The following is a 27379-nucleotide window of genomic DNA, read 5'->3' on the forward strand; positions in this document are numbered from 1 at the left end:
CCTGTGGTTATTGCAATAACCTCTGAGCCAGTATCTGCTCAACAAGCTGTTGATGGTTCTGATAGGTAGCAATGAGTAAAAACCCACTTTCCTGTCAGTCCTGTTGTCTCTGAATATAAAGAATGCTCTTTAATTACTGTTAATGGTGCCAGCTATCATTTTCCACAGCACAACAACTCACACTGACAGAATAATACTTGGTTGTATATTCAATGTTTAAGTGCATAATCAGCACACTGGTGATGTAACAAGTGTGGAGAAATTTCCTTCTGTTTATATTCCTATGTCAATCTAAATTTTAAAAAATCAGTTTTCTTGAGGATTTTAATCAAAACCACGTATGAAGCTGCTTTGTGAGGTCTTTAAATTGTGGCTATTGATTCCCAATGCCTTTTTCTCACAACACAGGAGTCTCACTGTTGTATCTGATACCCCATTACTTCCTAGCCAAATTATATGTCAGCAGTGGACAATGTCAGCATTTGGACTATTGCCTCAAAACTGCCAGAGTTGTGTCCTCCACAGTCATCAATAGTTATTTTGGGAGCTGTCAAAACAAGACTGGAAATGTTATAAAAGCATTTGCAAGCTACCAGAACCACTAAATATTTATTCAGGTTTAGACTGGAGCAAGGATAAGGGACAGAAGGGAGTCACCAGGCAGAGGATGCATGGAACTAGTTTTACTTTTCACTGAAGAGCTATACCCTTAAGGAAGGGGAAAAAGGAAGAATATAGGGGTTTTTTTCACACCAGTATATCCCACAATATCTCAGTGGTAGCTGTTGGATTACTAAGCCTGGCTGCTGAGGGGATGATGTGGGAGAGGAGGGCTGTGGTGGAGGGTGGAAAGGCAGCTGGGTGTGGTGTGTGGTGTGGTGAGAGGCTGTGCCCTGGGCTGTGGGTGACCAGCAGCGTGCAGGGCTCTGGGCAAGCCACACATGGCAGAGGGATGCAAAGAGAGGCTGGGCTTTACTGCCCTGAGAAACAGCTCTGGCACAGTCATTTCTGGCACTGGTTGTGCTGGGGAATGGTCACAGGAAGGAAAGATGTCTCACAGTTCTCACGCACCCTCACAGCCCGTGACTGATAGCTGGGTCCTGTTGAGCTGGGTGCTCACGACACCCACATTAATTCCTCCTTCTATGGAAATCCAGATGCTCTCACAGTGCACACAGTCCCTGCCCAAGGTCCTTGTGCCCCTGCAAACCCTTTCTACTGCAGCCAGGAGCTCTAATTACCCCCCAACTCCTTCCATGCTGCTGGATCCATTCATAGCCCTCTTTTCACTGGCTGTTCCATTCCCACCCTGTAGAGCTGTCTCTTGATGCATCCTTGGGTTTGTTGTACCTCTTTCTTTTTGTGTGACACCTTTCACCACAGAGTGTCACAGACACAGTCTTTGAAAGGCAACCCTCTCACAAGCAATATTTAGCAACTGCTTTTAGATGCAGAGTGGGAGCTGAGATCTGTACGTTCCCTATCACCACAACAGGAGGCACTTGCTAGGGAGGGATGAAATCCCTTACATCCTCTAGTGATTAGATACCAGAATTAGTGCTTAAGTGCTTGTGAAGAGCTCTTTAATTGAGAAGAGAGGATGGTTAAGAAGGAAAATAATGTCACCTTTCCAATAACCTTCTCTATATTTGGACTGTCTTTTGCAGAAGCTGAATCATAAACTACTTTTCTCTCTGACAGGCAATTCAGAACCTGCTAATAATACAACAGTGATAATAGGTGGAAGACTAAATCAGAAAGCATGGAAGGTGCTAGGGAAGGCAGCAGAGGTTATAAAAAGTTTGTTTGCTATCACATTATCAAGTGACTCCCCAGGATGCAGAGTTCTGCTTTCTTGCCACATCCAAAAACAGGAAGGAAATACTTAAAAGATTGGTGTGCATGATGGGCATGGGCAACTTTTCTCACAAAGGTCACTGGGACTGAAAGCCAGTGATTTCTTCTCACAAAAGAAAGACAAGAGAAGTGTGGAGGTGGGACCTGGGTCCCCAGCCCTACACATGTACATATGGTAAAGAACTATATCACTCAGGGTTGCAGCACTGGATGCCAGTCCCACCCAAACAGATTTGCTTTAATTTATCATTATTGTTTACCTGTATTACTTTATCAGATAAAAAGAATAATCCAGTAGGACACAAAACTACATTGCTCTCTCCATGAAAGCTTGCACTTTAGGGGGGCTTTCTTGTAAACTAGATCAGAAATGAAGAAATTTTTGGATGGAGCTCTGGAGTCTGTCTCTCTCTGAGTCATCCACCATCATTTTTTGGCCTCCTTTGAGCAAAATGCAGTGTTTTCCTACCATGTGGGTGCATAGATGCTCCCACAGGATGACAGGAAGTACCTGTATTTTGGTCAGATTGAGGGCATTCTCCTACTTATCACAGGATGTGCTCTCCAAGACAATGGGCTGTTAGTGCAACTTTCATCACATGCAGTTGCTCATAAATATAGTCCATGATGGAGAATGATTCACTTGGTCACACCATAGACACAGGTCTGCTGAGGCCAGGCCCTGGGACTCCTATCCTGGACACAGTGTGCAGGTAACTCATGGAGAAAAAGATTAACATGAAAAAACACTCGGGAGAATGATGGCTTCAGGTGACTATCAGCTGTATTTTGTCAAAGTTTTGGAAACTTTGTGGCAAAAGAGAATGTTAAGAAATGATGTGATTTTTAAAAAATTTTAATTATTTTGTACTTTAGGCCCGTTTTGGTTTCTTAGAGAAGATGGATATCTAAAGACAGACAAAGCAAATCTCAGACCTACAAAGAAAAATGTTAATGGACACTTGGTATAAGTTGTTTAAATATTTGCTTACAGGAAAAGAAATTTCAACTCATTGTCTTTCAACCTGTGTTATTGCAAAAATGTTTATACCTTTGAGGCAGTGTTATGTTGTAGGCCATTAAGCAGTACTGTATTTTCTCTTGATCACTCCAGGTCATTTCTTAATTATATTAACTTCTTTCAGCCAGTGCTTTTCCTTTGGTTTTTTTTTCACTACAAAAGTGTGTGTACTCATTGGTCCAGAACAACACCAAGACAGATGTTCATGCAGCATGAACTTTATTTATAAAGCATGGATTAGACATAAATGTCACACTTCCTTAAAAAAAGTTTAAATTAACTAATCAACTAGTGAAAACTGAACATAATAATATTTACATAGGACAATGCTCACCTTCCTTCACAAAACTTAAAGTGAATTCTCACTCTGAAACACAGACAATGAGATATAGAAGCACACTGATAGCTAGCAGTTTCCTTGCAGACAGCAATCCACGTCTCTTACAGAATTCACAGCTTACAGAACTTACATTTTCTTTGCAAATTAACCTAAATTAGCTCTTTGGCATAGTCATACTGATGGCTGCATTTCAAGGCCAGTATTGTAACAGACTCAGCCACCCAATGGCATTTCATCTGTATAATGTCAATGATCCCCCCTTGGTGTATCCAGCAAGAAAAGCCTGCCCAAATATTAAATATCCTCTGACAATGTCTATACCCATCCTTCCTACACCTTGACTGAGTGACAATAACACTGATTCTATAAAGACAAACAGGAAGCTTGCAACTTAGACAGCATTTCCAAGCACCAAGACAGAGACAGTGACCACTGATTTAACATTTAGAGCGTACGAAATATCACAATGCCCGGTGCTGTTCTAGAACATGTTTTTAGATTTTCACCTGAATTTCTCAGTAATGTGATCTCCATTTTCTCACTCCTTTGAAGCACCTTGGCAAGAAAATATCCCCAGAAAGTGTATTGGGAGTGTTTTAGAACCATCTCATCTGCTTTCCTGAGTGCACTCGCCTCAGCTTGAAGTCTACAGCCAGTCTAAAGTTTAGTCACAAAACATAACTTTTGTAGAAATAAATCACTTGCAGGTCAGTCCCACCATTTGATCTCTTCAGTTATTCCTTCTTCCTATATAGTTAGGTTTAAGTGTTCAGACCTCATTCTACCATCTACCTTGTTAACTCTCTTCCTTATGCTAATAAAACTGGACACATGATTAGGATTCTACTCCAACAGTCCTGCATGGTAAAACTATCCAGCATGGCACTTATTTCAAAAATTTAAGCTTCAACTGAGTTCCTACAATTAAAGAAATATACTTTACAAATCTTTATATAAAAAGCCTACCTGGATCAATCAGAAGCAGTATACTACAGAACTGTACCAACTCCTGTTGCCCTATGCCAACTGTTTGGTAAATAAGACTTGTAAACCAGAATCTGCTCCTAAATTTACATTTCCTGTTTCTGGAATGTGCAAAAAGTTTCCAAACCCTTTTCTTTATGAACTTGCATGTGGTCTTCTTTGTCAGAGAAGAAGTGCACTCATTGACCTCTCTTCTGATATGAAATGCTTTCTCCCATGTAAGTCTCTGTGTCTCTATCAAGAATTAGGGATGACATCCATCAGAACATTAAATTAGAAAAGTCACTTCAATGTTTGCAAATATGATCTTAAACTGTCTGATTATCATTCTAATAAACAACAGAAAACAGCCCTGTTTCTGTTCAGAAAGCAGAGCCTCTCAAAAGTAATTTCATGAGATGGTGGCAGTTAGTGTCTTGTGTCATTCAGGAAATGTGTCTGTTTTCAGTTAAATATGTCTCCCAGTCAGGAAGAAAAGTGGTCTGTCCTCTTTGGCATTGGCAGTCTGGAATTCGTCCCGCAGGCGGAATTGCCACTCGTCCTCCAGCTCCAAGCGCACGACGGTCTGCCGGAGAGAATTGCGGTCCTGGCAAATCACACACAGCGTGGCACCTGAGCAAACAGTTCAAAAGAACCTCACGTGAGAATCCCCTTTGTCCTCACATCACCTGCCTCCCACCACCCTTTGGCGTGCAGAACTCCACTCCTTTCACATCAGGAGTTACAAATGGGCTTGGGGGAAAATTAAGCCTCTCAGGTAGGACTTGGGGAGAACTGTGCTTAGCCACCTATTTGTTGGGATCTTCTTGTGTAACTTGAGGTACCTCAAAATCATCTAATAAAACAGGACTAACAGCACTTTCCATAATCCTTAGGGTAGGAAAGGTAAAACTGGCAGGTCTAGTCATGATGGGTCCTCATAGCAAACCCCATAAATCCTATATCCATTCCTGTTGTAGCCCTTCAGATCATTTGTTGTGTGAAACCCTCACTCAGCAAAACCCACGTGCCAATCACTGTGATGGATGACTAAGCTCTTTGTGCTTTGCTGCCCAGAAATGGTCTAAACATGTCTTTAAAACTAATCACAAATTTTAGTGGTTTTGTAAATTCACATGCTGGCAAGAAAGAATATCTGTGAATACAGACACAAGCAAACCCAGAATGCCAAAGTAAAAAAAATATACTTCAGTATCCAATGCCCACTGTCCTGTCTGGCATGCTGATAATTACTCTAACTTGCATTCATGGCTTCCTGGCTTCTGAGAAAAGTTCTCCTTTAAGAGAAAATAATTACCTCACCAGCATTCAGTGATCTAAATGAGATATGGTGAGGTAAGTGGTAATTCCCAAGACAAAATAATTGAAGAATGTGAATGTAATAAAAAGGAACAAGACAGACAATCACATGGCATGTAATTCATGTGACAGGTTAGAAAATCAAGTGGACTGCCAGGGGAGAGGGAGAAATCCCAAAGCAAATACACTTTGTGCTACATGGTATAAATATTGACTGGTTTATGCAAAATGAGACTGACAGGTAGCCTCTGTTTTAGATGCAGCAAAGAACACAGCAGTTTATAACAACTCTGCCAGTTTCAAGAGGCATTAAGCACAGTGCTCTTCTCCCAGAGACAGCTATAGCTGAGTGAAACAACTGCCCAGAGCAACAAATGCCTAAAACAGCAGCAGAAGGATCCAAAATAAGTTTGTAGTGTGACTGTCTGCAACACAAGTGGAAGTTAGTTGTCTCCACTCCATCATAAGGTTTACATGGAGAAACTGGCTATTGGGAATAAATTTTAAATGAGCCAGTTTCTAGTTCTGAAAATAGAAAATAGATTTTGATAGAGGGTTGTCAATCACCCATTTTCTATTGAAATTTAGAAAAGCTCCAAGAACAGTAGGCAAATGCTTTGTGTATAAATCTTTAATACTCAGTTTTCAAACAGAGTAAGGAGTAGTACACTTACTCTAGGCATGATGATATAGCATGATGATACAGCATTCCTTCTCACTTTGAAATCTGCAGAACTTATTGCACTGCTATATCCCAGTTTACTACAGTGCAGAGCCAGTATGATCAAATATCAAAGTTAGGTGGGACATATAAAGACAAATATGGATATATTATATATGCATATACATATATATATGAATATCTATAAATAAATAAAATAGATTTAAACCACAGATAAAATATATTTTCCCCACATTCCCAGAGACTATGTCACCTCATTTTTTATAATAAAATTATTGCAGCTCACCTTTAAGAAAATGAAACTTCTTCAAAAAGCTAGCTACAACAAAGGAGTCACAGAGGTACAGCAGGAGACCACTGAATGTCAAACCAGAGGAACTGATATTCAGAGAATGAGGCCGAGAACTCACATAGCAAACTGCAATCTGATTAGGAGAGGGTGGAAAAAAATTAACATATTTCAAGCTTCAATATGAAGCTTCCAGTATCTGCATCTGATTCAAATTCAGACTTGCTTTCCAACTCCAAATATTGTGAGCTTTATAGTTCCTTTCAAAGAATCATGTTACTTATTAACAATATACATAAAGCACAATTCATAACTATGGATTGTTATTTATTACTATTATTATTTCTTATTATTATCATTATTATTATCATTATTATTATCATTATTATTAGGCTTAGATGTGATAGAGTTTGAAAGCTGCAGTAACAATAGCTTCCCACCATAATGCTGTGACCTGCCCTGCACATTTGTGAGTAAATACAGTAACTCTACAGTTGAACAAGAAAAGTACCCTTAGAAATTCCAAATTTCATATACATTACAACAGGATTACTCAAGTCAGTAGAGTTGTGCATATACATGAATTTATGAGGTTTCCTCTTGCCTAGTTTGTTTTTATGGCTACTCCTGAAATCCACTAGGAATGGGAATATTTTCAGCAGTCTTTCAGGATTTATAAATTCAGATTAAGGGAATCTTCCACACAATACTTTGTTCCAAAAGCATACATACATACACATCTGGCATGGATCAGCATGACTGAGTGGAGGAAGGCTGAACCACAGCAACTAAAACTCTGTACCAGTATACCCATTCTGTATTCCTTCAATCCTATTGTATCATATTCCATCTTGGGCAGCAATTCCAGAATGAAATTGAAATAATTTCATATGCTGAATGGATTAGAGCTGAAAGGATGCAATGGATGAAGACAGTAACAGTACAATGCCCTCCCACAGAGCTTATTTTTCCAAATATGGTGGAAAAAAAGCCTAAGAACTCAAATATTCTGGGAGCAGCATACATGGGAAGGTTATTACACAGCTCTTTGGAAGACGAGTTCAGTAAACCCAGAAAGGCTGAATTTCATTTAGTGTTCAGCGAAGAGATAAAAACAGTCCCTCTCTTCTGAACCACATCACCCTAGTACCAAATCTCTGTTCACATATTTGGGTTAAAGTATGACCTTGGTTTTAGACCCAAACTCATCAGAGAGAGCCAACAGCTCCTGAGACCTAATATCAGCTTCTGCCATTCCAACTGGTTGTCTAATATTTGATTCTCTGCCTCAGCTTATCAGTCTGAAGTGAACTGTATATTTGAAGTGTTTTCTAAGGGTTATCTAGTATTTGTAAAACCCTTTTGTGGAAGAAATTTTCTGTAGGAAGAGCCAAATTAGCAGATTGAGAAAACACTCCACAGACTATATTAGTATTTAGGACAATTCTGGGATTTCTCTCCATGTACTTTAGTTGAAGCCTCTAACAATATCTCTATGGGACTAAGAATTGGATTTTAACATTATAGGGGTGTACCTCATTCTTCAAAGGCCGTGTAACCATTAGTAAGAAATACATCAACTAACCCATCCAAAACAGCCCATTTCTAGAGCTGCTTGGAGACAGTTTTGTTCAGTACCTGTGGTCCTAAGTTAAGGTAGCAGTCCACAGACAGCACTGGATGGCTGTAATTCTTCAGTGAGAGAGGGAAGAAGCGATGGCTGTGATACTGCAGATACTTTTCAAGGAGCAGCTGAGCAGGTGCTGCCAAGAAGGTGTGCTTGCTGTCAGGAGCACAAATGTACTGAGCAGGGGAGATTGAAACTGAAGTGTCAGATACCTGTGAGGAAAAAATATTTCTCATACAGATCAATCTTAATCAATCAAGTTGTACTTGCCTGAATTTTGGTTTGTATAAAATATATCTCTATCCTACAAATCTAAGTTAGAAGAAGAAAAGTTATTCAGCCAAAAATATCTGCTACTGAAACAGTTTGAGTGTCATAAAATTATATTTGTGTTTATAGTCTTTGAGGTTTCTTTGAACCCAAAGTATTCCTACTGATGAAGACACGTGAAGATGAGAAATTCTATAGCTGATAAAGTCCACGGAATAAATGATTAATTGGATTGCAGATAGACACTTCATGTGTTTTTTGAAGTTTTAAAGGAAAACTATTAAGGACAGTTGTATTTATGACAATAATATTGTGAAATTCAGAAATAAATTACTAAAAACAGCCCCACGTGGCAGACATACTCCATTACTGGCAATAGATGATGCACCAAAATACCTCAGTCCACTGGTTAAAAAAGACAAAAAAGGAAAGCAGAATATTAACAACAGTGCAACAGAGGCTCAGTTCCCACCTTAGACTTTATGTGGAAGGATCGTTGTCCTCCTACTGCAATTTGCTTTTTCATGACATTGAAGTGGTTGAAACGACAGATGAGAAGGCCAGCACTGTGAACACGCAGGTTGAAATCCACATCATCACATGTGAATCTGAAAAGAAAAAAATAATAGCAGGTCAGGAGAATGTTTCTCATCACACACTGACAAATACAAGCACTCAGAGCCTTTGATCAGCACCACAGAAAGGACAGGTATCAAACATACTGATCCTCCAGCATGGCCTATCATTCAGGGGCTTCAGCTTTCTGATAAAAAACTAGGCTAGAATCAGTTTGAAAAGACCAGGATGAGGGAGGAAAGCACTTAGAGGGGGGAAAGAATCAAAAGCATAAAGTGGAAAGACAGTAAATTGCTAAGGAAAATATTCAGGAGTTAAAATATTTTCTTTGCCTTTAACTACAATAATGGAGTCATAAGAAATTGCTGCATACCTTACTACCCCAAATATAGTCAAGGAAATTAATTCCTTTAACTTCCAGAGAAATGGATGAGGCCCTACATTTGATTTATGAAATTCACAGGAGTGTCTGACTACTCATTTTCCCTTCAGAATATTAATATTTAGCAATTTTTTCAATGTTCCTCTACAGAACTAATGTAATTTTATTTTAGAAATGAAAACTATTTGAAGGCAGGGAGTCTTTATCCAAGAGAACTGCTGAGACACAGAAAAAGATTAAGTAGAATGAGGCCAAACATCCCTGAGCTAAATCTGACCCATTTGAAAAATATGATGGAACAGAATAAAAGGTAAACTCCTAAAGCTGATTAAATTCAAATACTCTGATCTCTGGAAAATCCAGACTCAGTTCTCCATTTTGAATGTATTTATTACAAAGGAAACGGGATGATGTGCAGAACCATTGGATTAACATCCAGGACTTGAATGTAAGCAAACTGAGCAATCTGTACAACAGTCAACATCAGTGAGAAACATTAAATTCAATTCTAGGTTTTCAAAGTTTTGTCTTTGCAGCAATATCTACATGGTTATTTGATATCCCTGCCTGTCTCTATGTTTAAAAATGTACCTTTTGCCCAGGCTTGGAATGCCATACCATGCTTCACACTCAGCAGTACCCACACGGATTACCATGAGCCTCATGTGGTTCAGACAGAGGCAGGAAATGGGTGGTGTGATGTGGCATTCCTGACATTTAGCATTGTTGCTTGTACTCATATAATTTTGCTTCATTGTCATTGTCTCCATTTGCCCTTCATACATAATGCTTCATAAGGCAACACACTTAGACAGCCTGGGAGCACAATTCTCTCCTAGGAGATGCACAGGGGCAAACTTGTGCTTCTAAGATGTCAGGCTGGTAACAATAGAAGTACAGGTCATCTGCTTATTCACAGAAAAATGAAAGCTTCCCTGCAGTTATTAGTAAGCTTGGGCTTCAAAAAGTGTCTTCCTGAGTTAGCAGAGTTCTTATGGAAAGCACAATAACTGATGTGAATTACCTAAGTGTATTACCTAATTGAATTTGTGTGTAGAGCCATTTTACCTACCTGGGCTGTTCCACCTGGCTTACAGAAAAACACACATTACATTTCATACCTGCCAGCTCCATATGGATGCCTTCTGTATTCTAAGGTGCTGAAAAAACAGTTTTGGACAAGTGAATCCCACCTCTAGTGATATATATATACACTCCATTCTGTTGTAATAAATGCATGTCCCTCAGAAACTGGGCTAAACCCACAGTTTATTTCACACAGATCAGTGACATTCTGTGAGAATATGAACCTAGTGAATACAGTTCTGTTAACTGTGGTAATGTTGTGCATGACAAAGTTATAATCTGATCTATTCTAAGTGGCACAATAAATTAAAAAGTGGGATTTCTGAGACAGCTGAATGTCAGAAACAACTACCAATGTGAACAAGACTTATTTTATTCTTTTCTTCGGACTGTGCTGATGAGCACACGTGGTATGTTGCAGTGTTGTGATACTCAGGGTAAAAAGCCCAGATATATATATAGCAGAATGAGATTTGGCTATGCACCACTCATCCATACATCCCTGTTTCCTTTGGAAGAGCAGTTAGGCAGACAAGAAGGGAAGTACAGGATTTACCAAAGGCCACTTGGAGTAGAGCAATACTGCACAGTACACTGCTGACTGTCTATCCTGTCACTTAGCTATCACTGTTTTAATTATTATAGAAATTAATGTCTTTTTCCAACTTCTGGCAGCCTGGGAAGAATTTGAATCACCAGTAAAGAAACAAAATCTGTCTGCGTGCTGTTTACAATCTCCCTAAAAAAACAAAAGCTTTTGTAAAACCTCTTTTACTTGGTTCATCACCTCTTCTGAAAAGTGCTCCTGATTCACTTACCTGTTCTGATTGTACTGTACATTCTGAGTCAGATCCACATTGAGCATAATGAAGTCGTGCACATGGCAGCAGGAGAATGGTTCCTTGATCTCAGCACTGTTTGTTTTACTGGACCATTTCCTCATCCCAATTAGGGCATAATGAGTGACATTGGGAGTTGCTTCAATATGTTGCAGAATTTGCTTCAGGGAAACATTCCTTTCAGTCCATGAATAGTCACTACAATAAATATGAAAATTTGTTAATTTTAAAATAAATAGAGAACATTCAGAATCTCTATCAGCTGAAGAGTAATTCTTAACAATATGAAGTTTTTATGACATTCAGGTAGATAACTTCAGTGTTGTCTTACTTTACTGGTTTTTTTTGTCTCTCACTCTAGTTAAAATTAACTGGTGCTTAGGTGATGGGGACCAGTATGACAGATCTGAAACTTAGTTTAGATCTCTCAAAGTATTCGCTCAGATATGTAAACTTTTAAAGTTATCTAGATAATATTCCAATGAATCTTGGAGGGTTGCTGACTTGTGCCATCACTTAAGTACAATGTATTAAGATCCTTCTAGACCACCCCTAGAGTCCCTAAATCTCAGTTTTCATTGAGTTTCATTCTCTGAAAATTTGCTGCAAATTCTGCATAGCCTGTTCATTAAATAGATAAAAATGTCTAGCACAAATAATATTCTAAAGTAATAGGGGAAAAAAAAAACAAATAAAGAAACTAGTTCAGGGATTTGGGGAACTCATACAGGAGACACACAGACTGGAACTGACAAAAGAGACAAAGGAAATCAGTTGCACTGATTTAGCTGTCATTTAACTTCCCTAGAAAAATTTGGTGATAAAATGGACACGTGAGTGTCCATGCTGTGCAGTGTACCAGGGAGTGTTTACAGAGTCTGAAATCTGCACTCCAAGTAACTCTAGCTTGAACAGCGATGGCTGCAGGGCACATGAATCCTCAGGGGACAGAAATAAAATACAGGCCCTACACTATGTCCTATGCAAAGACAGACACCTAGGAAAGTATTCTCCTTGGATAAGTACAATTCTCTGCTTGTACAGAGTTGAAGTTGCAGTGTAACAAACATAACTTCAAAATTACATGTAGAGAAAGGTTAAAAGAGATCAGATGAAAAACCATATATTGCAATATTTACCTTTTCCTGTCTCCTGAACAATCAACTTCTACTGCATTCCACATAACACAGGAGTCATCTGAAATGACAATGAAAGGCCAAATATCCTGGGGTTTTATCCCCAGCTCTTCCTGCCGATTCCGTTCAAGCTCCAGGTTATGATAAGATAACTCTTTTATCAGGAAGTGTGCAGCACCTGAAACCATAGGCATAAACCACCAGATTAAAAATATGGAGAGAAACTGTTTGCTTTTAACTCAGAAGCCTTTTGAAGTGAATATTTCTTCAGACAAATGTATAAATCACTCTGAAGATTTTAACACCCCACCACCCCCAGAGTCAACTTGCTTTGTCACTTGCCAAGCAAGTAGCTTAAAGAACCACATAGGGAAGGATGAAAAATGAGGCCTGACTTCTGTGGTAAAGATTTGCTAGTGTCTTAAGGATTTAGTGACTACTTCTTTTAACCTGACAATATTTGTGTCTGTTAGCATGTCTTAGTGCAGAGAGTTAGAGATGTTGACTGACCAGCTGAATGACATTGGAAATTATTCATGATGATCTACTTTGAATGTTTGTCACTACTGCTCTAAACAGATTGTTTCAGCAGCACAAGCAAAGGTTTGAATATTTCACAGATGTTATATTAGCAGAACCCACCTAAGGGATGTACCTAACCAGAGGATCACTGCCCATGCAAATAATACACAACTTATTTCTACAAGGAAATAGTCAGTAGCTCCATCTGAGTTTTAACACACTAAGACTGCCCTCAGCTTCTTTCAAAGACAATGGAGGAGTTAAGTATTTCTAGGGTGCAATTCATTGAGCTTGTTTTAGGTGTCCTAGATTAAGAGAAGTGTACCTTCAGCTGTGACACACTGTCTTCAGAGGGAATCCAGATCACCAGATCAGACATCCCAGCTGCAAGGTGTGTGTCTATATCTCACTGTTGAATAACAACATCCCAAGGACCCAAGTTGTGTGTCCACATTTTTTAGAACTTTTTGTCACACTTACCTACTCCTGCACTGTTGAAAATGCTTGGAAGAACAAGCATGATGTGGTTGGGCCAATACTTCTTATATATGGCCATTTCATACTCCTTGACAACTAAAACATGCAAATGACTGGCTCCATCCATTGCATGATATAAATTGAAAAGTCCATGTTCATGACGACCAGTGGTGGGAGTAAAAGTGGGGCTTTTTATGTAATCTTCACTCTGTAGGTAGAAAGAAGTGTGAGCTTCTGTATTAATCCAGACAGAAAAAGGAGAAATAGATTATCAGGAGAATAAATCAGATCCACTAACACTAGACAAACTGACATATTTTAAATGTCCTTGATAAGAAAATAAACAAATTTCATAAGAATTTTTAAAAAAAGAAGACTCTATAATTTAGTTTATTTGACTGATGAGTGTGGTAGAATGGACAGGACTGCTACCCTGGACCTGCTAAGTGCAGAGGCACCTTGAGGCTACATCTGGAAGAGGATTTAGGTCCATATGATATAGTACAGTAAGAAACACCTTACTCCAAAACTACAGTACAGCTCTTCTGACTGGAGCAAGTGAATAGAAAAAGAAGCAAAGGGAGAATAGTCCTTAAATGTCAAAACCTCAAACCAGCAAGAAGAGAGTCTACAAGCACCCACTGCACAGTTCCAACAATGTAGCCAAGCACAAATCTACTGGGTGAGGGTGAGCAGGAGATGTCATTCTTGCATTGTTGTTGTGTTGCTGTCTAGGTTCTTCTATCTAAAACTTGGACTGGGGGGTGATACTGATTTATTACTGTTTATTAGAAACAGCTTATTTTCTCCAGGAAAGAAGTGCTACTGCTTACTGCTGTTCCCCACATTGCTTCAATACTCCAAGCAGCGTGGCCTGAGCAAGGCACAGCTTCACCTAAGACATGGGTATCAGGAATCTCTGTAAAGGTCAACATCTCTGCACTGCTGTGGCCTCACCTCAAATATTCTGTGCAGTTTTGAGCACCACAACATAAGAAAGATATTGGACTATTAGATAGTGTCCAAGGGAGGGCAGCAAGGATGGTGCAGGGCCCTGAGGGGAAGCCAGTGAGGAGGGGCTGAGGGCACTGGGTCTGTTCAGCCTGGAGGAGACTGAGGGGAGACCCCAGTGCAGCTACAGCTCCATTGGGAGGGGAAGAGGAGGGACAGGCACTGATCTCTGCTCTGTGGGGACAGGGACAGCACCTGAGGGAATGGCCTGAAGCTGTGCCAGGGAAGTTTAGTTTGGATATTAGGAAAGGGTTTTTTACCCAGAGGGTGTTTGGGCACTGAACAGGGTCTCCAGAGCTCACAGCACCAGCCTGGCAGAGCTCAAGGAGTGTTTGGACAGTGCTCTCACACAGAGTGTGACTCTTGGGGATGGAGCTGTGCACGGCCAACAGTTGCACTCGGTGATTCTTGTGGGTCCCTATTGAACTCAACTTATTCTGTGATTCTGTGGTCAGAGTTTGCAGAGCCTGTCAAATAGATGACCTTGCAAAGTTTTTTCTACAGGTATAATGTGATTCTTTATACAGTCTTCAAGCCATGACAAAGATTCTTTGAAAGCTTTATTTTTACATAAATGTAACTGAGTGTTTATGCAGAATAAAACAGGATATTCCACTGCTTTTCTCTACAGAAGAAAATGCTTCCTCTTACTAATAGTATGATAAATGAAATAATATCTTTGAGTTTCTTTGCAGAAACTATTCTCACTTTAACATCTTAAACCCATAACCAAAGACCTTTTGTCACAGACAAAACTGTTTATACCAAAGGATCAACCATGACTATGAGAATAAGATAGAGTTTATTGATGTCTCAACAATTTATTTCACATATCCCTTTCTGGGAGAAAATACAAGCTTAGCATAAGGACATTTTCTTTGTCTCTTGACAGTAGGAATAGGAGTATAGAGAATACTAATTCAACAAATTTTGAAATTGGTGGTGTCTCTCTCCCATATATGGCCAAAAATGTAAATAAAAATATCCATCTACCTTATCTGTGACTAGTGGTAGCCTCATACTTTCCAACTGTCTTCCTGGATGGCTAAAGACAAAATGATGCTCCTTTGATTTTGGAATGATAAAATGGAGCTGTATCTCTTCTCCCAGCATAGAATAGGAAAAGGCAAATGCATGCAGAGTGGACTCATAAATCTGAGAATGGGAAAAATATGGTAATTGCAGTTAAAGTCAAACAACAAGTTCTCAGTGTAGTTTATATATATTTACAACATTGCTAAACAGATTACAATCATTTACTGTATGGCATTAGATTTAACTTCTTTATTCATAAATATTAAGCAATATTCCCTAGGCTAGAGCTTACACTAAAAAAAAATACACATTAAAGTGTTTCCTCTTTTGAAACTGTTCTTTCAGCTTTGTCTTGCAGATGGTACGAATAATTACAAGGTCTTTCTGGCTTTCAGAAATCCTGGCACATAAAAAACCCCAGTATTCGTATTGTTTTTTCCTCACATTATAATAGGTAAGACATTAGAGGGTTACTTTGAGTAAAAGCAAGTTGTATACCACACATAGACTACTCTGTGCTGGACTACTCCTGTATCAGAAGAAGCACCTATTGCAGTTGCTCAGGTGCAAACTTTTCCACTTAAACAAAGCCCAGTGGAAAGCTAACTGGAAAAAAAGATTTAACTGGTAGTACACATCCAGATCACAGCACTGAATAAACTGCTGTAAATGACACAAGGATGTCAGCCTTGTGTGTGAATGTACACAAACTGGGTTTGGGTTGTGTGTGCTTCAGCTTCTGATCTGCAGAGTAACACATGGAAATCTTTACCTGGTACCTGGGATTGAAACCCATATACTGATGACACTGTTCACAGTGGTGGTAGGTGTTATATGCTGCATACTTGGACAGTCTCATCCTAGTTGTTTGACGGCACGTGTACATATCCTCCTGTCTCCTGCTCATTGATCTTTCTATTAAGAAAATAAACAAATTAAATGTAGTATATATTCAGGGCTAGAATGCATTCTCTTGTGACAGACTCTTTCTGTCACTGAAGTCAGCTTCTAGGAAAAATGGAGATATGTACAAAACCATTCATTCCGAGCACGCTATGTTTTATAAATTGCTATGTACAGTAGAGGGAACTACAATGAATTATCTACAAATTCATGACTATGGTAATTCAGTACAGATTTCACATAAAGCTGAGATGTAAGCAATGCCTGATTAAAATTTTCATTGTTGCTATTATTGCTAAAATGCTTCCAAAAGCAAATAAATAGTGAAAATGAGCCTTATGACATTTGCCATTCTGTGACAGAAATCACAGTAGGTTATGTGAAATGAATTTGGCAATTTAGTGATGTTGCTCTGTAGTGCATATCCATATTTTTCAAAGGATCCCCTTTGTGAGAGACTGAGGGAAGATAAGGTGTATTTTCTGCCAAAAAGGACTTTGTTATTTAATCTTCCTCTCAGATTATCAGGATCAGATGAGGTTGCTCAAAAGCTATTCCTTGTCATGTTAAGTTTCCAAACCCAACAGAAGTGGAGTTTTCATGAACTCTCTGGGCAACCAGCTCTGTGGTTTGACAACTTTTTATTCTGCAAATATTTTGCATACAACGTAATTGTAATTTCCCATATTTCAAGTTGTGTCTGCTGTCTCTTGTCCTTATGATGTGTATCTATAATAGTTTGGGTCTATAAATTCCCATTAGGAAGTTGAAGACAGCATTCAGATGCACCTGCTAGACTTGCCCAGATGAAACGAACCCAATTCACTCAAATTTTCTTCTGGTGGCTGCTCACTGGCTTCACTTCTCTGTGTCAACATCTTTCTCATTTTGACTTCTGGGAAGCCAAAAACTTGACAGAATACCCAGAAGTGACCTTGGAGTTGCCATCACAGAATAATGACCATTTCCCTTCACCTGTTGCTAGATTAGTAGTAAGCCATTAACCCAATGGAGACCTGGTGACACACATTCAAATTATTGTCAACCAGGACCATCAAGTCACCTTGATCAGAGCTGCTGTCAACAGAGCTGGCCCCAAACTTGTACAGCTGAATAAAATTATTCTATTCCAGTGCAAGGGGCACATTTTGTGAACAGTTCAACTTTTCCTGAGGTTCCACTTCTCCAGCCCGCCAAGGTCTTTCTGAATGGCAGTGTATCCTCCCTGCCATCCAGTCCCATGGGCTTGTATATGTCCATCTGGCTGATTCAGAGGATAATTCACACATTGATACTCCAGGATGCTAGATCTGGACATATTCATCTCATGCTTTCTGAACGTAACCTAAACCCTAAAAAATAAATCTATTCATACTTTTAAGTATACATAACTAACTTTACCCACATAAACCACTTAATTTCTACAGAGCAGGACAATGCTACTTTATAAAACCATTCAAATACACTAAATTATTGTGGAATTAGAGCATTTTAATGAAAGATATGTTGGGTTGCAATATTGGATGTGGCCAGAAATGTGTATTCTATCACCATCTGTTGAAAGGTGGGTGGGGCAGTGACCCTTATCTCCTGGCACATATCACCTGCTAATGGGCCATCTTTAAACCAGCTGGGGCAATCATGATTATCTTTTCCACAACCCATCCTCCCTCCAGGAAGATATCATCTGCTGCTGGGCCATTGAGTTCCACTGCATGACTGATAAAATTCCATCATCCCACTGGGAGATGTTCCAGCCAGGGGAAGAGCCAAGCCTTTCCTATCTAGATAAAAACTGAGATTTTGGACAGCAAGTTACCTTCTTTCCACTGGATTCCAGAGCAAAGCCAGACCTTTCCACATCATCCCTGGACCTTCAGAGGAAAACTGCACAGGAGCACTGCTCCAGCTGAACCACATCTGCCACTGCAGGAGGATGCAGCCACCATTGAATGGGACTGCTACCAACACCCTGACTGACTGATGGGGTGTCAGGTTGTATTCTGACTCTGTCAATGTTTTGGGATTGTTCTTTGTAATACTGCATTTCTATTTTAATTTTCATAGTAAAGAACTGTTATTCATAATTCCCCTATCTTTGCCCGAGAGCCTCTTAATTTCAAAATTATAAGAATATGGAGAGAGGAAGTTTACATTCTCCATTTCAAAAAGAAGATTCTGCTTTTATTGGCAGACACCTGTCCTTCAAACTGGGACAAAGACTATCCATGTAATATTCCATAAGCTATTTATAAGGGTCATGCTCTGGTACTTCATCTGAAAAACTTGAAATCTTTTTTTCACTTTTGCTTAATCAAATACAATTCTGATATTTTAACTCTGCTTAAAAGTTTAATGGGATTCTCACATTAAAAGCAAATAAATGCATATATGTGTACCAATCTAGATTTTTAGAATTCTAACCTTCACTGTTTGTAGTCTGAAGCTTTGAACAAATGAGACTTGCATCTTCATATTTGGGATCATGGATAGTGTAGTCAAAAGGTATCTTCTTAAATGTCTCCAAATCTGGCCACATATCTCCAGGCTGATGGTAGTATCGATCAGATTCTTCTTTTATGTCTATGATATTATTGAAAAATAAGAATTCAAAAATTTTAAAATATATATTACTATAAATGTTTTTGCTGTACCTATTATTCCTGCTTAATTTTTTTCTTTCATTAGACTGATGACACAGTATCAATATTTACCAAGAGGTAAACATTTGCACAAATGTACCTTGCACCTCAATGCAACTCTACCTTTTAAAAATTATCTTCATGTCCTGTATGAATTACAGAAGCACATCCAAAAACACAGAGGAATAATACACTGTAAATAAAGCAAGTTTTGACTAAAATTAGCTATTAGCAGAAATTTTCTTCCTTCACGTAGTCTTTTGTACTTTGAAAATATGACATTGCTCCTCATTATATAAACCTGCCAAAACTTTGATGATTCCTTTCATATACTTTACCACAAAACTTCATTCCAATTCCACACTGAAACCCAACGGCTGGATATCAGTTAATATACATAAAAGCTGTTGATCCCTTTCCACAAAAAACAGAGGTATGTTCTTTGCTTATAGAAAAGATAACTAAGTTCTAAATAATGAATAAAATAATAAAATATTCTTAAGTATCAGTTGAAGATCACAGAAAATTCTTCTTAGAGTATTTATATAATGTAAAGCAATTGCAAAGGTGAATAGGATAGAATAGGCATAGAACATATGCCATATGTTTCATACATGAAAGATACAGACAACTATGTTTGAATTTAGCATAACAATTTTCTATTATCTCCAGAATATTTTTGTATCAGGAACTTACTAAGATTGATTTCTTCCTCATCATAAACATCCACTTCTGTCAGTCTAATCAGCATTCGGGACAAAATACTGAGGAACTGCAGATAGGCACCCGTTTTCCCTATCTGTAAACACATAAATTAGAAAAGAAAATAAAAATAAACTTTTGCTTTTCACCATGTTAATTTTCTACATATCTGGAAATTTTAGCTGTGGTGAAACTGAATATTAATATGTAGCACTTGGATATCCTTGTCATTTGTGTATTCCTTGGCATAAATGAAAAGCTAAATGTTCAACAGTTTTATTCTTTCTATGCAGGAGTCTATCTGGAAAACACATTTTATATCACAGGTCTAATTACAGGCCCACAGACAAGAATTTTGTCTTTTAATGTTGTAGGTTCTGCATAGGCAATGAACATTAAAAAATCCATACAAGCTCATAAAATGTACAAACCCCTCAAATGACAAAATAACTAATGAATTATCCCAACCCTTTTATTTCCATATGATTTACCAGTACACTGCCTGAGGAGTAAAATTGGCAAGGCATTCCTGGGAGAGCTCGTGCTGGCCACTTCCACTCCTGAAGGACACGGTATGTGCAACAATGTCCTGCTCCACCTCTCATGCTGAAAGTACTTATTTCACTTCCTGTCTTCTAAAATTACCTTTTAAAAGTCCATTTTTAAATTATCTTAAGAATATAACTTTCTCCTTGTTTTTTTTACTCCATCAATACAACACATAAATTTTCCCTTCACTACATCAAGAGTATTGCTGGAAGGTATAAGTCACAGTCAGATTTGCTCAATATTCTGTATTTCACATGTAGTTTGCTGATGAGAACATTAAGCAAATAAGGCCATGTCTAAGCATGAAGATTTAAAAACCATGATTGTGTGTGTGGGCTGTACAGGGGAGGTTAACATATAGATCAATTACAATACATTGCATAGCAACTGTCTGATTTTAAAAAGTGGCATCAGGTTTTGGATTAGGTTTATATTACTACAGAATTGAAAACCCAGCTTCACTTCCATTACTGCTAGGACATGTCAGAAGCATAGGAATTGCTAAACAGAGTATTAAAGTTTTACTATGACAAGAAAAAAATTCCATTTTCTCTCAACATTTGAGGAAGGGAGGCTTTAAATTCAAAGCAAGAGATCAGACATTTGTTTTGGTCAAGGCTGTTGTTTTTCATATCAGACTGTAGTTTGAGAGTTCTTTGCAAAGGGTGGATAAGGGTCTCATTATCTCTGTTGAGAATCAAATGTCAGCACAAAACTCTTTGTCATCCTGGAATAACATAGGAAAAAAGTGACTTTGAACAGAGGAAATGACAGCATGGACTATAGTCAGCCCATGGACCAGATGTTTCTAACTCTAATTTTGTTTTTTATGTAAAATCCATTGAAACTAAAGAGAATTTTTCCTCTGACCTGAACAAGGTTCTGAACTTGGGTGCAATGGCTACTGATTGAGGAGCTAAAACAAAACCATCTTATTTTCCCAAATCTAAAGCAGAGAAAATACTTTAATTTGTTTTCCTCACATCTGAGATTACCTTTTTTTCTCCTATGGACATATTCTTTTAAAGTGGCTCTGATCTTCTTTTAATTAAACACACAGTATCCTGACAGATTAACAGTTTCCTAATTTCAAACAAGATCATTTATCAAAAGTACACCTGTCCCCTTGATATTAGATATCTATAAAAAATTAATTCTTGATCTGTTTGAAGTATATACTTAAGACATGTCAACAGAACAACATGCTGAAAATGTTACTTTTTCTTTTTGATATGCCTAACATTTTATTGTATCAACCTCATGTATTTTTTTTCCTTGGGGGTCCAGTCTTTACCAATGGCTTTTCACAATGTGTGTGATGCTACTGCTGCATGGTGCTGAGAGGAAAAGCATCAGTCACCAGGCTCAAATGTACACAAAGCTGTAGAGTCAAAAATGAGTCAAAAATGCTGGAAATCACAGGATGACAAGTGCTACACCACAAAACTGTAATGCATGCACTTAGGCTATTGCATGCATCAGATCTTACTCAATCTCATTATGTGTCATGTTAAAAGTTTCCAAATCATTACTGTGAGTTTTATGAACTGCTATACATGAGCAAGGCTGTATGTACAAGGCTGTTGGGAACTTTGAGGAATATCTTCATTAGAATGTTTCCCTGCCAGGACAGAGATTGGGCTGAGCACATGCAGCATTCATATTTGGATTCCATTCACTAGCACGTTTGCCTACCTTTGCTGCTCAAGAAATGAGCTGGTGAAAGAGAGCTTACCTTTTTCAGGTCATTTTGAGAAGAGGATTTTGAAAGAGAAAATGAGAAATGAAAGACTTCTTATTTACAATCAGCATTTACTCCAGATGGGAAGAATCTTGAATAAAACTTGCAGCATACTCAGATAGCTAAATGCACCTTTAAAATTAATTTTACTGTTTTCTATGTGTACCATCTTTAGGAAAAATGGAATAGCACAGAGACTCTTTCATTGCTTGAAAATACTGAATAGCTATCAAAAACCACAACTTCCACAATTCTCCAAAGAGCCCCTGCCCCATCTGTCACTACCCCTTTTCCCAAGATCTTGTGCACTGTGAGCAGCTACAAAGAGATCCTGAAAGCAGGATATGCACACCTTTGAAGCACAAAGCCCTGCATCTGCCCATCCTCTATCTCCTAACTGCAAATACAAGATCTGAAAAGAAATTGAAGTGGATACATCATTAGTCTGCAGCTTTATGTGGCTTTAGGGAAGCCAAACATAATGCTGTGCTGATCCTAACTAGTGACTCTGGGCTAAGTATGATGCATTAACAATAACTGGTAAGAAGTACTCTGAGCAAGGTGTCTTTCCCCATATCCTGTATTTGCTCTGGATATCAAAGCTGCAAACAGATTAAAAGACTGAAGAAACCTAGAACTGGGCTGCACTTTTACAATTTCTGAAACAAAATGTACATGAAAGGGGCCACTATGACAAACAGCTCCACTTTCCAGGAAAAAGGTTCCTCAAACATGTGGCAGTGCTCAGTGCTTTGTAAGATAAGGCACTTGAGGGCAATATTCCCCAATAATGGAAGTATTACTCTAATTTGTTCCTGTCTGCTTGACTTTGGAACACAGAAGTCTGAAGAATCAGACTTGCAAGAAGAAAATCCCAGAAGACTAAGAAGTGAAAATCTCAAGTCTTGTGAAAACTGATGATAACTAAGGAATTTGGGGGCTGATAAGATTTAGGGGCTTTGTTTCTATTTTCATCCTTAGTGCCAGAGAAGATTTGACCCATAAAATACTAAGAATATGCTTATTTGCAGCTTTTCATTCCTGAAGAGTGTAGCAAGAGGAAGAAAATTTGCCCTATGTATGAAGGTCTATATCAAGGACAGGTCTTGTATCAAAGACACATATTATCAAAGAGGAGGGGAAAGCTCTCCAAGATTTTGACTGAACTCTGCTTGCCATAGATATCAAGGATAGGGTGCAAACCAACTAAGAATCAAAGAGAGAGCATTCCAGTCAGATAAACTGCTGGTGTTCATCCATGCATTCATGGAATGACATCCAAAAGTGCTGTTGCAGAAGGTGTAACTAATGAGCTTCCTTTTCTAACTTGTTCCAGATGCCAGACACCAGGACCACTAGAAGTACTTTATTATTCTTACATGTTGGTACAAAGTATCATCTGATTTCAGGCCTCACATTTGGAGAAATATGGCAAAAGGGGAAATAATTCCATAAGGCTTTTCTATTCTAATTTCCAGGTAAGACAGTTCTTCACATACCATGACAGTGGTTTTCAAACTGTGGCCTGTGAATCAATGATGATTTGCAGAAAACATGCTGATGATCCACAGACAGTTGGTCAAATGTTGATGGCTCTTCTCCGTGTTTCCACATGCTACATTTTTCTAAAACACAGCTAATAATAGATATATTAAATATTTCCCTAATATTTTTCTTACATAAGCTGAATGGTACACACACCCATTGTAATGTGATCTTAATATAAATAGAGTAATAGTATGGGCAGAAGTTTCCTTCTTCAGGAAGACATGCTTGCTTCATTCCCTGGATGTGGTGCCACAGGACTGAGCTGTGCTCACCAGCAGCTTCCACACTTCAGGAAAATGCTAGTTTTAAATTTTGAAATCCAGTTAAAACTTGCTTTGAAGTTTGGGGAACTTTAAGATGAATGTTCTGAAGAAAAATTACTTAAGGAAATTTAGAATTCCATACAGGCATTTGCATGGGTGCACCAGGGAATTGATGCCGAGCCATAGATGGCTCATGTATGAAATCACATTAAATTATTCTCACTAATCAATGGCTTCACATTGATCATGTGAGCTAATTTAAATTATTCCATGCCTATTCAGTTTTTTCTTCATTTCCCTATTGTAAAAATAAGGCATTTATTGCCTTCTAATTTACATAACTGTCCTTGTAAAAATGCATCAAGTCTTCCAGAAAAATATTTTGACCAGCACCTAGTAAAACATCTTCATGAGAGAAGGGTGAGAAAATTTTTTACTAATTTCCCTGACAGTGAGGACTGTAATTTTGATTCTCTAACGTGCCTAGTTTTCTTGCTGTGTTGATTTCGTACTTTTTATTTTAACCAGAAAATTGCTTTCTGATTTAAATTTTTGTAAAGGAATTAGCACTTGATAAAGAAAACAAGTAATTACTAATTTTTGGGAAGATACTACTCTGGAATTATTATACTTTGACTGAGATCTTACCAATATTTAGATATGAGCTGTCTAATAATTGTTTTCATTTCTGTCTCTACCTCTTGATGCAGCATTAAGTCCATGTGAAATGTCAATATCAAAAATAATGAATAAAACCTACTTCAAGAAGGAAAATTATTTCTTCTCAAAAGAGAAAGGTAATTCTATTTTATGCATATATTATTGCTACTATTCCCTTCAAGAAACTGTTACACCTTAAATTAATCCATAAACTTTTAAAGGTGTTTGGTTTACAGGAGTTTTTAGTACTTTGGGATGTTAAAATAGTCAAGGTAGAAAAGTTTCTGGGGTTTTCCATGAAAATATAGATAAATTAAGAGATTTCCAAGGAATAATAAATGGAAAATTACATTAAATTAATATATAACCCTATGCTTTTATACTTAAAAAGAAGTATAAAATGATACTCCTAATTTCATGTGCATGATTTTGTTTTGTGTGAAACAGGCATATTCTTCAGGAAGAACTGAGGAATATAAAATGAATAAACATATAAAAAGCATCCTTTAGGAACTAATCCAACTGTAGGACCTGAAGGAACACTAGGAAATAACCTGCAGGGTGAAGACAGCTGAAAAAGAGATGGAGTTTCAAGTAAAAGAATTGTTACCAAGGCTAAAATTCACTGCTGTACAAAGGGTCAACAGGAGTCCTATTACAATCTTGGAAAAAAAAACCCAGAGATTTGATAGTGAAACGTGGGCTGACAAATAAACAAGCTGCCTGTTTGATCATAGTTAATTAAATTGCAAGTTTCAAGTGTGTGAAGCATCAAACCTTCTCACCATGTGTAATATGCTCTCAGAAGTCTCTGAATGACTTCTAAGTACCACAATTGATATTTGGCATCCTAAAGCAAATTAATAACAAAGAAATAAATTCTTATTGGCTAATCTGTATGTTTAGGATGGCTTTCAGAATTGTATCTTTATGGGGTTTGATGTGAATGCAATATAAAATTCTAACAGAAGTTAGAGCTTGTCATTTTGTTACAGGCTGTCATTTTGGGTGGTTTTTTTGGGATGAAAATGAACATCTCCCTCCAGATTGTACTCATTTTAATGCTCCAGCTGAGTATGAAATTCAGTTTCTTGATCACATAACACCTCAATATTTGGCAAACACAAACTATTAAAATCAAAGGAATGGACAGTGAAAGACTGATAATCAGAATATTTTCTGGACTCCTTTATAAATCAGAGTGACATCTGTGGGAATTCCTAATACATAAAGCTCATTTATTCTCTTCCTACTCTCCTGCACTGTACATTTAGGAGTACAGTGGAAACCAGTAATTTAACAGACAGCAAAATGCAGTTTATTTTTGCTGTGGGTGGGCATAGAAGAGTGGATCACATGGCAAGCTAATTCAGTAACTATTTTTGGATTATTTCTTTGGGTTGATGTCACAGTAACTGGAAACATCTTTGTCTTAGTTTGACTTTTGAGGTTCACAGGAAATATATCTGCTCTCAGCAGGCACAGTGCTTCTTCCTATTTTGTTGCTTCACACTTCAGTAGAATATGAGGCACCATACTACCTTTAGCCTGTAACGTGCACTTAACCAGGAGATACCTTGCTCAGAGATAAGTGCTAAACATTCCTAGAGAATTTACATGAGAATTAACTTCTTAGAACTAGACTAATTTCCATAAATATTTTCAAAGTAATGTAAAAACTCCTGGGTCAGCTATTCATCTTTTAAATATGGCCCTGCTACTTTGAACTGGCCTTCTTGCATGTATTATTTACAAGAGGTTCTATTTCTGTCTGCTGTGCAAAGGGAACAAAATAATTTAATTACAAACTCCCAGCTGCTTTCACACTGATCATAGGAAAGTGGCTTTGTTAAGATCTTTGATCTTTATTTAAAATGTAAATGCATATTCAACTTTAACAAACTGAAATTACACATGAAATCTATCTCTTGAGCAAACTGTCTTTAAAACATTTTAATGGTGAGAGACTGAAAAGGTGAATATTGCTGCAGCTTCTCTGTATTGGAATTCAGGCTAGCAGTAATGAAAGGAAGTTATTTTTTATTAGAAGGGATTAGGAAATAAAATACAAGTCATTAACTGTCCACAAAAAACCCCTCCTTCAAGTATGAATAATAACAACGAAATTTTTTTTTTCTGAGATTATGATAAAATTAAACAAAATAAATCAATGATAATACCTTGTACTTTCTACACACCTGTGGTGGCCCACTCAGCAGCAGCCTCCTTGGGTGAAAGGTGTCCATTCTGCCCTCGTTTCTGTTGTTGTAGTCCATGTGGATTGGCTTGGGGACCGTCCACTGGCGGTAGTACAGCGACTGCTCCGTGCACGTCATCATCTTACTCATTAGAGGGCGAAAAGAACTTGCCCACATAACAGAATGGTAAGGCAAGAGGGAAGAGGATTTGGGAAGTCCACTGCTGTCTGTAGAAGTAATAATGTCATAAACCAGTTTGGGCAGGAAAACTATGGGAGGCTGTTTTGATGCTTTGGTCATGGAGCATTGAGACGTCTGCAGGATGAAGGAGTTATGAGTAGGTGCAGAGGAGGAAGAAGAGGAGGAGAAAGGTGAGGAGGATGATGAGGTGATGGAGACTTGGGCACTTTTTACATTTTGTTTCACATCCAGCTGTTCAGTTACTGGTGGCAAGTGTTTGCTGATTGTTGTTTGTGCTCCCTTGTCTACTTTCTGCTTCTGCCTTTCATAGTTATTCGTAGTTTCCTCGGTGCTGTTACTCAGAGCTTGGGGAGGAGATGACTCTGTGCAGAATGCTGTAACTAAAAGAAAATTTATATTTCAACACAGTGCAACTTTCTCTGCTAGTCAATGCCACAGTTAAACAAAACACAACAAATAATCCTCTTGATACATTGTCCGGCAAACTTTGCAATCTTGTTCCTCTTCTTGCTTTGACCTTTCTGTACAGGAAGCCATAA

General features: G+C 38.1%; 1 protein-coding gene across 2 annotated transcripts in view; it reads right to left on the reverse strand.

The window, feature by feature from the left end:
• Positions 1-3080: 3080 nt before the first annotated feature.
• GREB1 (growth regulating estrogen receptor binding 1) overlaps positions 3081-27379 on the reverse strand; it is an 83845-nt gene continuing 59546 nt past the window's right edge. For both annotated transcript variants that reach the window (XM_079330149.1, XM_079330148.1), the window contains exons 22-33: positions 26640-27220; positions 19675-19777; positions 18761-18919; positions 16206-16348; positions 15392-15553; positions 13391-13595; positions 12392-12566; positions 11232-11450; positions 8842-8977; positions 8111-8311; positions 6470-6608; positions 3081-4814 (exon numbers count right to left, since the gene is read on the reverse strand). In XM_079330149.1, coding sequence (XP_079186275.1) covers positions 4651-4814; positions 6470-6608; positions 8111-8311; positions 8842-8977; positions 11232-11450; positions 12392-12566; positions 13391-13595; positions 15392-15553; positions 16206-16348; positions 18761-18919; positions 19675-19777; positions 26640-27220 — 2387 coding nt within the window. In that variant the 3' untranslated portion in view covers positions 3081-4650. The remainder of the gene's footprint in view (positions 4815-6469; positions 6609-8110; positions 8312-8841; positions 8978-11231; positions 11451-12391; positions 12567-13390; positions 13596-15391; positions 15554-16205; positions 16349-18760; positions 18920-19674; positions 19778-26639; positions 27221-27379) is intronic.

Source organism: Erithacus rubecula, assembly GCF_903797595.1.
Source record: "Erithacus rubecula genome assembly, chromosome: 2".
In the NCBI taxonomy this organism is placed as follows: Eukaryota; Metazoa; Chordata; class Aves; order Passeriformes; family Muscicapidae; genus Erithacus; species Erithacus rubecula.